Source organism: Echinops telfairi, unplaced genomic scaffold, assembly GCF_000313985.2.
Source record: "Echinops telfairi isolate 266 unplaced genomic scaffold, ASM31398v2 ScPeMD7_11;HRSCAF=52, whole genome shotgun sequence".
Taxonomy (NCBI): domain Eukaryota; kingdom Metazoa; phylum Chordata; class Mammalia; order Afrosoricida; family Tenrecidae; genus Echinops; species Echinops telfairi.
This window is the reverse complement of record NW_022103908.1, coordinates 39129091-39143946: the sequence shown is the minus strand read 5'-3', so window position 1 is coordinate 39143946 and position 14856 is coordinate 39129091. Positions and strand designations below refer to the sequence as shown.

At 41.5% G+C, this 14856-nt stretch overlaps 1 protein-coding gene across 1 annotated transcript in view; it reads right to left on the bottom strand.

Moving 5' to 3' along the window:
• Positions 1–14856, bottom strand: part of GTF2F2 (general transcription factor IIF subunit 2) — a 210755-nt gene that overhangs the window by 24104 nt on the left and 171795 nt on the right. The window contains exon 7 of the mRNA XM_004707923.2: positions 8413–8556. Coding sequence (XP_004707980.1) covers positions 8413–8556 — 144 coding nt within the window. The remainder of the gene's footprint in view (positions 1–8412; positions 8557–14856) is intronic.

The window sequence follows — 14856 nt, the reverse complement described above, 5'->3', positions numbered from 1 at the left end:
AAAAAAAAAAAAAAAAAAAAAAAAAAAAAGGAACCATCAAGTTGGCATCAACCCACAGAGACCCAGTATCTGACACAGTAGGTAACCCTGCCTAGTCCTGCAACAGCCTCACCAGTGTTCTTATATTTGAGCCCATTGATGTCAATGCATCTTGTTGAAAGTCTTCCTCTTTGTCACTGCCTCTCTACTTTACCAAGCATGATCCTTCTCCAGGGCCCAAGTATGTCCTGACAACATGGCCATGCTTCTCAGGAGCACTCTGGCCGTACTTCTTCCAAGAAAGGTTTGTTTGTCCTTTTGGCAGTCCGTGGTGCTTTCGGTATTCTTCACCAGCACCACAATTCAAATGCGTCCAATTCTTCTTCAGTCTTCCTGATTCAATGTCCGACTATCTTGCGCCTATGAGGTGACTGAAAACACCATGGTTTGGGTCAGGCGCACTTAGCCCTCAAAGTAACCTCCGTGCTTTTCGACATTGTAAAGAAGCTATGTGTACAGCTGTACCCCACGTAATGTCATTTTGTTTCCAAACGGCTGCTACTACAAGCATTGATTATGGATCCTTGGCAACTTCCATCTTGTCTCCATTTATCATGATGCTACCTACTGATGCAGTTATGAGGATTCTGGTCTTCTTGACATTGAGTTACAGTTCACAGCAAAGGCTGCAATCCTTGATCTTAAGCAGCACGTGTTTCAAGTCTTCCTCGTTTTCAGAAGCAAGGTTGTGTCATCTGCACATCCCAAGTTGTTAATAGCCTTCCTCCAATCCTGACGCCATAGTCTTCCTCATATAAGCCAGCTTCTCTTAGTATTTGTTTGGCATACAGATTAAATAAATTCGGTGAGAGGACACAACCCTGATGTATACCTTTCCTGATTTTGAAACATGCAGTATCCCCTTGTCTGTTCATACAACTGCATTTTGCTCCATGTATAAGTTCCCCACGAGCACAACGAAATGTTCTGGCACTCCCACTCTTGTTAAGGCTATGCTATGATCCACAATCAAATGCTACTGCATAGTCAATAAGACACGAGCGAACATCTTTCTGTTACTGTCTGCTTAGGTGCTGATACATTTTATTTTAAAGTTTGCACTGAGTCCATGTGACTGAAAGGGTCCCATCCAACTAACAGACCTATCATACCTGTTAATCTACCTTCCTTTTCTGAAAGAGGAAATAACTTACTCTCTCCAGTCCTTGAGCCATTTTAGCCTTGCCGAAAGTGTATCTTCTTGTATTTTACTGACTCCAAATTTTGCTTAAATTACTTTTCCCCAAACCTGTATTTAGGCCTGTCTGAAAGCAAACTGAGGACTAGGGTACCATCACCTGATTGCTGATACTAAAACCAGGAGAATGGTTTTGCTCATACAAGCCTACTTGATGCAAATAAGCCTGTTGGTTGCAGTTAGAGCTCAGCACTAAGCTTCCTCGAAACCAAAGCCATGCATGTATCTTTGTCCACTTTCTTCTGCTGATTTGAACCTTTCATAAAACACACAGATTTCTCAAAGGTATATTTTCCATTAGAAAACAGGCCCATTGGATTGACATCACCGGGAAGCAGTAATTTTGAAGAAATCATGAATATTTTATCAATTTCCCCCAATCTTGACCTGAAATTGGGTACAAGGCACATGGAAACGAAGGGGTTCAGTTCTAATCAGAGCTGGTTTTCAGTGGTGTCACTGTTAACAGAAAAGTATGGTGGAACATACACTGGATATGCGGATGTTGTGTTAGGGAACAGGCTTGGAGGGACTCAAAGTGGTATTAGCAGTTTGGTGCATCCAAAGGAACAGTTAGGTAAAGTTCTTATGGTTTGTATTTTCTAAGGAAATGCTGTATGTGTTTCTGAATGTAATAAATTATGAAAAGTAGGCATAACACATTCAAGGTTAAAAGAACAACGAGTACCCAGGGAGAAGTAATGGGCTTCTTCTACAGACATTTCATGAAGAGGAGGAAAACAAGCCAACAGAACAACTACATAAAAACCCCTTTCAACAAAATACCAATCTATAAACTATTAAGGGCTCATGAGGGAGGGGGGAGCGGGGAGGGAGGGGAAAAATGAGGAGCTAATGTCGGGGGTTTAAGTGGAGAGAAAATGTTTTGAGAATGATGTACAAATGCGCTTTACACAATTGATGTGTGTATGGATTGCGATAACAGTTGTATGAGCCCCTAATAAAATGTTAAAAAAAAACAAAAAACCCTTTCAGTGGATACCAAGCATGACTACTTCTTGCTGACTCCTGAGGTAAGTCACAGGTGGGCTGAATGAGCGAAATAGAATGGACCCAAGGACAGTGCCTCTAATCTATACTAATCCTTGTAGAAGTGAAAGTCTTTAAGAAAAAGAATGAATATAGAAAGTAAGGAAATGGAAAACCAAGAGAATAATTCGGATTTACTCCGAATGACATTCTAAATGCCGGAAAGCAGATGGTAACTAAGAATACAGCAGCACTGCTGATAACAAAGAGGGTGTATGCACTCAAGGGATACACTTTGTGGGGAGGAACTTGTTATCAAAAGGGGCATGGGAGGCAGCCCTCTTCTGCCTTTGGCAATCAAAGTCAATAAATATTTACTAAGTTCCTACTATTTTTGTGATGTGGAGTACATGAACATTTAGGGATAAAAACTAACCATGCCTTTAAGAATTGTCTGCTTCTTGAGCAATTTTGCCTGTAGAAATAATAAAACAAAAACAAGAAGCTAGCCCATAGAAGAAACCAATTTAGTTTTAGATCGGTAGCTCTTAGGACCTTTTAGGTCCCATATCCACTATGAAACTAATGAAAGCTATGGATCTGCTCCCCTCAAACCCATCATTTTACACATATTCAGGTTAGTGGAATGACAGTCCATCTACTGAAAGTGAAGCAGCTCTATTACAAGAGGTACAACTGAGTCTCATCACATACAAATTATCTGCAGAACCAAAATTAGCAGAACTTGTTTTGGTTGTTTTAACTCAAAGGACAACAGCAATAGTCCAGTTCCAGGCTCATAATCTTCCCTATGTTTGAGCCCACTGCTGAAGCCACTGTATAATCCATCTTGTTGAGGCTCCTCTTGTCACTAGCCTCCTACTTTACCAAGCAAGAGAGCCTTCTCGAGGCACTGGTCCCTCTTGGTGACATGTCCAAAGAAGGTGAAACGAAATTCCATCATCTTCACTTCTAAGGAACACATTGGCTGTAGTTTCCCCCAAACTTCTTGCAGTCCATAATATAGTCAATATTCTTCCCTAACACTATTATACAAGTGCACCAATTCATCTTTGGTTGCCCTCATTCGATGTGGAGTTTACACATGCATATGAGGGGACTGAAAATACCATGGGTTCGGTCAGGTGCAACCTCAATTTTCAAGGTGATATTTTTTTCCCTCTTTAATACTTTAAAGAGATCTTCTGTGGCAGATTTGCCCAATGTCATATGTCGAATGATTTCTTGGCTGCTGTTTTCAAGAGCATTGACTGTGGATTCAAGTAAAATGAAATGCTTGACAACTTCAACCATTTTGTCTACTGGCCAAGTGAAGATTAAGCAATCTATTTAAAATTTTTTTAATTTTAATACTTTTACTGGGGGCTCTTACATCTCTTTTCATAATCCATACATTCATCCAGTGTGTCAAGCACATTTGCACATATGCTGCCATCATCATTTTCAAAGCCTTCTCTTCCCACTTGAGCCCCGGACATCAGGTCCCCATTTCTTTCCTCTCCCTCTCCCCACCTGCCCTCCTTCATGAACCCTTGATAAGGTATAGATTATTATTTCCATATCTTACATCGTCCTCTGTCGGTCCTCACCCACTTTTCCATTGTTTTCCCCTGAGAGGAGGTTCTAGGTTGATCCTTGTGATCAATTCCCCCTTTCTACCCCCACCCTCCCCTAATCCTCCTGGTATCAATATTGTCATTGTTGGCTCTGAGGGGGTTTATCTATCCTGGATTCCCTGTGTTGCGGACTCTTGTCTGTAGCAGTGTGCATGTTCTGGTCTAATCTGATTTCTAAGCAGAATTGAGGTCATGATAGTGGAGTAAAGGAAGCATCAAAGAACTAGAGGAAAGTTGTGTGTTTCATCAGTGCTATACTGTGCCCTGACTGGCTCATTTCTTCCCTGTGACCCCTCTGTAGGAGGGATGTCCAATTGTCTACAGATGGGCATGGGGTCTCGTGTCTTCACTCCATTAGCCCTTCCCCCACCCCCCCAACCCCATTTACCTTGGGTATGGGTTCTGGGTCTTAGATGCCTGTTACCTGATCCCATCACACTTCATGATCACACAGGTTGGTGGACTTCGTTGCTTCTCAGCTAGATGGTCGCTTGTCTATCTTCAAGTCATTAAGACCCCAGATGCTGTATCTTTCCACAGACGGGTACCATCAGCTTTGTTCACCACATTTACTTATACACCCATTTTGTCTTCAGTGATCGTGTTGGGTAGGTGAGCACCATAGAATGCCAGATTGTAAGAACAAAGTATTCTTGTGTTGAGAGAGTACTTGAGTCAAGGAGACACAGTGAGGGAATTGCACCCAATCTGACCCCACCACATCGAGTCAAGACACTAAGAGTGTGCAACAGAACAGCAAGGGGAGCAGAGTAATAATGTCCCAAGGGAATAACAAAAATAGACTTTGGGCCAGACTGTGGCCCCCCATCAGACTTGACTGGAAAACACTACTAAAGGTCAACAACAGACCTTCTACTATTTACAGGCTTTACTTTGTTGTTCTTGTTGCTGTTCTGTTTTCTTTGGTTGCTTTATTTTGCTCTATCTTGTTTTTTGTGCATATTATTATCTCTGCAGGTCTACCTAGACGGGATAAACAATCTGGAGGAGAAAACAATGAGATTGATGGTTCTGGGGGGACATGGGAATGGGGGAGGCGGGAGGGAAAGAAAGTGGGTGTTAACAAACCCAGGAACAAGGGAACAAGTAATCTAAAATTGATGGCAAGGAGGGTCTAATTGGCCTGGTAGGGCTTGATCAAGGGCAATATAACCAAGAGGAATTACTGAGACCCAAATAAAAGCTGAACGTGATTGTGGGACAAGAGGAAAGTAAAAGGAAATAGAGAAAAGAATTAAGAGGCAAAGGGCATTTATACAGGTCTAAATATAGGCATGAACATATGTAAATATATTTATATATGACAATGGGGAAATAGATCTATGTACATATATTTATAGGTTCAATATTAAGGTAGAAGATGGACATTGGGCCTCTACTCAAATATTCTTTCAATGCAAGTACATTTTGTTCATTAACCTGGCATTCCATGATGCTCACCTTCCTGAAACGATTGCTGAAGACAAAGTGGGTGCATAAGCAAATGTGGTGAAGAAAGCTGATGGTGTTCGGCTATCAAAAGATATAGCGACTGGGGTCTTAAAGGCTTGAAGGTAAAGAAACGGCCATCTAGCTGAGAAGCAACAAAGTCCACATGGAAGAAGCACACCAGCCAGTGCGATCACGAGGTGTCAATAAGATCAGGTATCAGGCATCAAAGAACAGAAAATCATGTCACTGTGAATGAAGGGGGATGCAGAGTGGAGACCCAAAGCCCATCTGCAGGCAATTGAACATCCCCTTACAGACGAGTCTTGGGGAGGAGATGAGCCAGTCAGGGTGCAGGATAACACCGATGAAACATACAATTTTCTCTAGTTCTTTAATGCTTTCTCTACCGCACTATCATGATCCCAATTCTACCTTACAAATCCAGCTAGACCAGGGGATGTACCTGGTACAGCTAAGAACTGGAAACACAGGGAATACAGGACAGATAAATAACCAAAAATGAGAGTAGCGATACAAGGAAGATAAGGAAAAGGTGGGGGGAGAAAGAGGGAACCAATCACAATTATCTACATATAATCCCCTCCCTGGGGGACTGACAACAGAAAAGTGGGTGAAGTAAGACGTTGGTCAGTGTAAGACATGAACAAATACTAATAATAATGTATAAACTATCAAGGGTTCCTGAGGGAGGGGAAAAAGAACTGACACCAAGGGCTCAAGTAGAAAGAAAACGTTTTGAGAATCATGAGGGCAACAAATGTACAAATGTGCTTGACACATGGATGAACGTATGGATTGTGATAAGAGTTATGAGAGCCCCAATAAAAAGAATTAAAAGAAAAAGCGCTTCAAGTTCCCTTCACTTTCAGCAAGCAAGGATGCGCCCTCTGCATATGGCAGATTTGTAATCAGGCGTCCTGCCATTGTGATGTCACCTCTTCATACAGTCCAGAGAAAAAGGAAAAATTCATTTTATTTGATGCAAAATGAATACCTGATCAAAACAATGCCATCCCACATAAAGGAAGATTTTCTTAGTATTATCTGGATGGCCCTCTATAAATGTTTATTTTCTTATATTTTAATGTTTTTGAGCTATTCCATGAGAGTATTCTGTCTGCTTTGAGTTGCTGGAATAATGAATATAATCATGTCTCTGTGGTGTGTACGTATATGAACATAACCTTCATTAAAAAACCAGAAGAAACACAGCTTAGCTAGTGAATGATTCTCTTTTAAAGTGTTTAATCTATCTTGGATTGCTGTTTTAAAGGCTTTGATGTTCAAGGGGATGAAGTCATTGGGATAAACTGGGAACAATACAGCACAAACATTTTACTTTCTCCATTTTAAAAATGATCTTTTGAATTTAAATTAATTTATTTTTAAAAGTGAAATGTTGATGTGCTAATAGTAAAGAGATCTCCGCAGAAGTGAGAAGCTACAACCAACACTGACGGGTCACCAATCATGTCCGAAAGCTTTGTATAAATCAGAAAAAAATATGTCATACCCTTCAATAGATTATCTGGTTATATTAAAATGTCTTTGTTTTGTTTTTAAAAAGAAACTGGTTATCTTGTTATGTATTCAGAATAAACAGAGCAACTAGAATTAACAGTCTGTGTATACAGCCAAAGTGGAAAAGTTGATAAGGAATGGGGAAAATGAAAGGGTTACCATTTAATTCTTTAAAAATGTCTAAGGGAACAGTTATAATTAAATCTGATAACTCAGATAACATATTGGGTGTGATAAAGATAAATGGGAAAAAATGTGCAGTCTAAAATAGCTGATGTTATGCAGACGGTGTAGGATATGAAAATAATAATCATTTATAATTTATCAGGGGTCCGTGAGGGTACGAGAGTGAGGGAAGAAAGAGGAGCTGATGCCAAGGGCTTAAGCAGAAAGAAAAGTTTTTTAAAACAATGATGTCAACATATGTACATATGTGTGTGATACAATTGATACATGGATTGTTACAAGAGCTGTAAGAACCCCCAATAAAATTATTTATTAATAAAAAATTAATTAAAAAGTTAGTCTCTTCATCGGACAGTGTAAAGATATGACAAAATAACAATAATAATTTATAAATTATCAAGGGCTCATGAGGGAGGAGGGAGCGGGGAGGGAGAGGGAAAGATGAGGAGCTGACACCAAGGGCTCAAGTAGAAAGCAAATGTTGTGAGAATGATGATGGCAACATAGGTACACATGTGCTTGACACAACGGATGTATGTATGGATTGTGATAAGAGTTGTACAAGCCCCCAATAAAATGATTACATTAAAAACAAAAGATATGTACAGCATAATACACAAAAGAACTTTTCAGTGTACTTCTGTTTCATCATAACCTAACGGTCTTATTCTAAAATGTATCTTCTAATTTAGGTTGCTACAAATTGCCTTTCCTTTACTAATTTCAATGAATTCTGGCACTTGCATTACAAAAGTTCTTCAAGTGGAATTTTCTTATCCTATTTTTAAAAATCAATGTTTCATTCTGATAAATCAGTTCTATTAGGAAAAAAAATTAGTCTCCAAAAATAAATAAATAAATAGATAGATAGCTGATGTTGCCAAAACAGGCTGCATAAACGCATCCCTTTCTGGAAGGTCAGGGGAGAAAGGGGGAACTGAGCACAATGATTTACAAAAAACCCTTTGCAGGGGGATGGACAACAGAAAAGTGGGTGAAGGGAGACATGAAAAAAATAACAATAATTTATAAATTATCAAGGGTTCATGAAGGAGGGAGGGGAGGGGAGGGGAGGGAGGGGAAAAATGAGGAGCTGACACCCAGGGCTTAAGTAGAAAGAAAATATTTTGAAAATGATGATGGCAACATATGTACAAATGTGCTTGACACAATGAATATATGTATGGATTGTGCTAAGAGTTGTACGAGCCCCCAGTAAAATGATAAAAAACCAAACAAAATGTATCCTTTTCCGAGGGTTGAAACAGAATTTAACATTACCCTGGTGAGTAATATGCACATTGTCTTTAGTACTGACTGCTGGTGAAGCAGGACATATGTAAAGGGTCATTTTAAACATATACATACCACAGGCTGTTTTGTGATGTCCACCAAGTCCTTCAGATTATAATACTGATGCTTCTCAAAGGCGGAAAACAGCATGTCCAGAACATACTGTTTATCTGCCCGAGCTCGCTTTCCATCTTCTTTCTTTTTCCTTTCATAATCAATCTACGCACAGAAAAGCGAAAGAAACAAAAGCATTAATATGCTTACTTTGAAACACAGCATTGCAAGTCTGGCTAGACCAGAGGATGTACACTGGTACAGATAGGAACTGAAAATACAGGGAATCCGGGACGGATGAGCCCTATAGGACCAGCGGTGTGAGTGGCAAAACAGGGAGGGTAAAGGGAGAATGGGTAGGAAAGAGGGAACCGATTACATGGAACTGTGTGTGACCTCCTCCCTGGGGGACAGACAACCGAAAAGTGGGTGAAGGGAGACGTCGGACAGGGCAAGATATGACAAAATACCCATTTATAAACTATCAAGGGCTCATGAGGGAGGGGGTAGCGGGGAGGGAGGAGAAAAATGAGGACCTAATGTCGGGGGTTTAAGAGGAGAGAAAATGTTTTGAGAATGATGTACAAATGCGCTTTACACAATTGATGTGTGTATGGATTGCGATAATAGTTGTATGAGCCCCTAATAAAATGTTAAAAAAAAAAAAAGACAAAAAAAAGGGGGGGGCGGGGGGACAAACAAAACACAGCATTCTTTTTCAGGTACCAGGTAAATGGTAAGATGTAAAACTCCTGAGCTGCAGTTGAAAGAAAAGGGAGGGGTGCAGAGACTGGGAGCTTCAAGGGCCCCAGGCTCCAAGAGGGCCATGGTGCTGAGCTGCAAACCACTTTCAGTGCTTCCTCAAGCATAATGTAATGACCTGTCCACTCCCCCTGGCCCCCACACCCGTCTCTGCCAAAATGTTAGCAATTCAGTTTAGCGAATGGTTAGCTACTTTTGATCAAAAGCTCTAATTTTCAGGGGGCTTCAATGAATCAATTATAGTAACATAGCTTATATGACAGATGTAACTTTCAAAACTTGGGGGCATATGACAGGGTTTAGGCTACAGGACAAGTTGATCAGGAGAGGCTCCCTAGGGCGTGAAAAGTCCAGGTCACACTGGTAAAAAGGCAAAACAGGGGCAGCAATAAGAAGCCTTTTCTCACCCTAACTCTGTGTGTGACCTCCTTTAGCTTCTTCCTTCAATTATAAGAGGAAGTAGGTCTGAAAACAGAAAAGGTGAAACATATACTCTAGACTCTGGAACAAAACCCTTTTCTAAAATCTCCATCCTATGTGCATAACCTGGACACTGGGGGACATGTGCCATGCACCTGGTAGCTGTGGGTGCCTCTGTGCACACCTGTGTGGGAAGCAGTGGCACTAGGAGGATGTGTAAGTTCTCCTAGTGTCACCAAGCTGAAACTTTCCATTGGTGAAAATTTACCTTTGTATTGAAAATATGCAGTGTCTACTTATTCACCGCAGGTGATTAACTTATTTTCAGAAAGACTTTACTCTTATGAAACATCAGGAACTTGTTAAGGAAACACACCTATAAACTGCAGCTGCCAACTGGGCAGGTAGGATGGAAGCCTGCCGAGCGCACACACTCTTGGTGTCTCAACCAGAACAGCCCCAGTAACTCTGGCCTGCGAGGCGCAGCTCATAACTACATAGTGTAAAAACCCAGCCTCTTCTAGTTCTTATTCTTCAGATATTAACAATAAAATTTTTTGCTATCGAAAAGAAAGCCCCGTAATTTTCCATTGTTAAAACTAAAAACAAGATGTAATGCACAAGATGTTGGTGTTTGTGTCAAGTTGATTCCAGCTCATGGAAATGACAGCCTAGGGGACTGGCTAGGCTGTGACCCTCAGGGAAGCAGATTGCCAGTTTTTTCTCCCAGGGATCTTGTGGGTTCAAAGTGCAGTCAAGCACTTAAGCACTGCACCACCAGGGCTCCTCCTGATACATGAGGGGACTTCACGAAGTTCACAGAAAATGGAATTAAATAAAATGATGAACTTTCTAAAGCCTCCTGGAATAAACGGGACTTCCAAATTACTAATACAAGGTAATTTTTGACAACACTGAGCAGATGCTCAATGAAATAAAAGTAGGAGCCAGGTAAGGTGAGAGATAACATAATCACCATCACTGTTTTGAGCTATACCCCTTGAGAGCTTAACATTATTTCACATCATCAGCAGATTAAGCAACATGTGCTAGAGAGATATTTTCAATCCCTCATATACATGTGAAAGCTGGGTACTGAGTAAGGGAGACCGATGTATTTGAATTATAGTGCGCAGGTGAAGAATACTGAAAGTACTACCGACTGCCAAAAGAACAAAACATCTGTCCTTAGAAGCAAGGTCGGTAAGACTGATCTCATGTACGCTGGACATGTTGTCGGGAGAGCCTAGTCCTGGAGAAGGAGGGCATCGTGCTTGTGGCTGCAACAATGGGTTCCGATGTGATGATGGCGCAGGGCCAGGCAGTGTTGGTTTTGTTCTGCTGTACACAGGTGGCAATGAGTCTGTGCTAACTTGATGGCACTAACAACAACATGGGCTAGATCCTACATTAATGACGACGTGAATAAACAGACACATCCCTTTCTGAGGGCACAGATACTAAACTGCACATAGAGGGGTTTGAGCATTAAGTGTAATAGTAGACCACTGAACTATCTAAGACAAGACCATGAGGCTAAAAATGCTACCATTATACAGACTGGAACTGTTTCAGAGGAATGAAATCCAGGCAATCTTAAGATGTTCTGGACAGGTAAAAAATGAAAGAGAACTATGGGTAGGTACAAAGAACTGAGTCAAGAGAAGAGGACTAGAAGAGCCAGAAGCAAGAATGAAGAGAGGAGTAGGTTGGGAATCCTACTCGGCAGAGGAAATGTAAGCCTTCCCAGTGTAGGGAAGACAGAGCACACACAGAACAAGGGAGAAGTACAGACTCAGGCAGTGAGGAAGGAGACTGGATAGCTAAGACCAAAGCATGAGGACATGAGGTCCATCCAAGAAAACTTCCCTTTTCTAGGGTCAAAATAAAGACAGAACTGAAAGGTAGAGAGCCTATGAATAATTGCTGACATAAAGCGAATTTTCCAAAATGTGACACTAACTCCTATCTTCACTCTCCCATGCCACCATTCTGTGAGCTCTCTCTCTTTCTGACTCTACACAGAGTCAGAGTGGGGTATTCACCAGTAGGACTGCTTCTAGCCTCTGCCAAATAGGCAAAAATTAGCCTCTCAGTGGGTTCTCACTGCTGCCAATGAGTTTAAAAATTTACTTGAGTGACTTACAGAATTCATGGGCTCTAGGACTATGATTGAAATTCTGATACAGAAACACACCATGCAAGGCCGGGAGGGGACCCAGCACAGCGTCTCTATTATCCCCAGGGACGAGCCCCTTTCTCCCCCAGCAGATGTTATCACAGATCCATCAAGTCCTAAAGGCATGATCAAAGATTCCAGATCTAATCATTGGGACCTCATCGAGAATGGGACCTAAGCCTTCATGCATATTACATTCATCACTCAATGAGTATGTACACCACACCAAGACCCCTGCCTCCCATAGTTTGCTAATAGTGGGGGCCCCTGTGTCGTCTCTACGTGCTTGGCTATTGTGGAAAACAAAGTAGCCCTAAGACATATCAAATTGTTCTAAGCTTGTTTGCATCTTGAAAAGTCCTTGGATAGTGTTGGCAGTCTAGATAGGAAGCCTGCTGAAGAGGCAGAGAAAAGTCTGAACCTAAGACGTGGGGAGATTACAACCCCGTTTAGTAAAGTAAGTGGAGGATCCAGACATTTAACTCAGGATTTAGAAAATACAGGAAGGACGAGACCACGGAGGGGTGACCCAGACCTAAGGGGGATGCGGAATTTCATACAGCCACAAGCCACCGGTCTTTCAGTTCTACTTTGTCCTATCAGGTCGCCATGGATTAGAATTGACTATGAGAATGGTTTTAAGAAAAATCTGTTCCACTGGCCACATATCTAACCAGACCAACCACACAGAAATAGAACATCAATTCAGAAAGCACTTCAAATTTAGTCCCCAGTCACAATTTTTTTACAATTAAAAAACCCATCACACACAATTGATTTTACTTTCACAACAGAAAATAAATTATCCAGGATTGGAATGCAACCGACTGTTGAAAAGCCATTGTGAATGTTTCATCGTCATCACTGAAGCTCTAATCACTGACTAACATTATATATGCCACCCACTACCAATTACAATGTTATAATACAGATGTCTGCAAATTTCTAGACCATTGTTTGCAGAAATACTTTGATTGCTTTGTCAAGCCAGTTTTGTGAAGGCTTTTATTTTAACTTCTGAAGTGAGCAAGAGATTTGAATACCATGGTTTTGCATTTTAAATCCTTATAAACGTATTGCCAATCTCCTCTGGTGTTTCTATTTCTGACTACGATGTCATTATCTCTTAGGAGAAAATTAAACTTTTAGAGCTGGCCAGTAACTGGTGTGCAAATTCAAATGGACAAAGCACGTAGCATGTTAATACAATAAAATACTGTGGAGAAATATTGTTATGTCCTATGGTGTCTATATGAATGGGTTTCTAAGTTAGTCAGCAAACATCCAGAATTTATACACATACTTCAACATCAGTCTTTTTGTCTCACAATCAATGTTCTAGTTTGGCTTTTCTAGTGCTTCACCGCTTTTTAAGAGCTCTTGTCAAAAAAAGTGAGAGAAAAGGGAGAGAGAGGGTGAATTTTCTTTCAAACCCAGGAAAGGAAAGGATAACAGAGACACTGTTTTTGTTTAAAAGCCCTAGGTTTGGTGAAAAGAGGCTTCTTGTCTCCTCGGTACCATCCTCCATGCTACATCCCGGGAAGAGGAGCTGGTACACACGGCTAAGATGTTCTTACCTATTTGGATCAGTGGCTGTACTAGAATACGCAGGGAGTGTAAATAAATTAAGATAGTTGGCCCTTAGGGAACCAGTGGAGAGGTCTGAGGAGCCGGCCCAATCCCAACTACTACGTGGACACCTGCTCCTTCCCCCAGAAAAATTTATTCCAAAGGATGGCATTGAATCTGCAGCTCTGGGAGAGGGACATATCTGATCTGAGCACATGGGAGCAGATGAAGGGAGAGGAGGAGAGAGTGGAGCACATCCTGGCCCACCAGGCCTTGAGGACTATGTTCCCGATTAGAGCAGCCAGTCCACAGAGAGGACCACATGGCTGGACCCACTATGAGACACGACATCCCTCACTGACCCATAGCCCTACAGGGGACAACACCAGAGACACAGTGTGGGAATTGTGCCCAATCTGATCCCGTCATACTGAGACAAAACACTAACGGGGTACAACAGAACAGCAAGGGAATGGAGCGGTGAGGTCCCCAGGGAATGCTGATGGTGGACTTTGGGGCCAGGGCGTGGTGCCCCAACAGACTGGACTGGAAAACACTCCTAAAGGGCAACAAACAGTCCTTCAACTAACTACACGCTTTGCTTTCTTGTTGTGTTTTGTTTTGTTTTCATTGGTTTGTTGTTGTTTTGTTGTATATTGTTGTTTGGTTTTGCTCTGCCTTGTTTTTGTGCATGTTATTATCTCCGTAGGTATGTCTAAATAAGATAGGCTGGATGAACAATCTGGAGGAGAAAACAACGGGACCGGCAGTTCCTGGGTACATGGGAGAGGAGGAGGTGGGAGGAAAGGTAGTGGTGTTAACAAACCCAGGGACAAGGGAACAACAAGTGATCCAAATCGGTGGTGAGGTGGGTGTGGGAGGCCTGGTAGGCGTGATCAAGGGTAACGTAACCAAGTGGAATTACTGAAACCCAAATGAAGACAGAGCATGATAGTGGGGCGAGAGGAAAGTCAAAGGAAATAGAGGAAAGAGTTGGGAAGCCAAGGACATTTATAGAGGTCTAAATAAAGGCATGTACATATGCAAATATATTTATATGAGGATGGAGAAATAGATCTACGTGCATGTATTTATAGGTTAAGTATTAAGGCAGCAGAAGGACATTGGGCCTCCACTCAAATACTCCCTCATTGCAAGAACACTTTCTTCTATTAAATTGGCATTCTATGATGCTCACCTTCCTGACACAACTGCTGAAGACAAAGTGGGTGAATAAGTAAATGTGGCTAAGAAAGCTGATGGTGCCCGGCTATCAAAAGATATAGCATTTTGGGTCTTAAAAGCTTGAAGGTAAACAAGCAGCCATCTAACTCAGAAGCAACAAAGCCCACGTGGAAGAAGCACACCAGCCTGTGTGATCACGAGGTGCTGAAGGGATCACTTATCAGGCATCAAAGAACAAAAAATCATATCATTGTGTGCTCGCCTCCCTCATACGATTGCTGAAGACAAATGGGTGCATAAGCAAATGTGGCAAAGAAAGCTGATGGTGCCTGGCTATCAAAAGATATAGC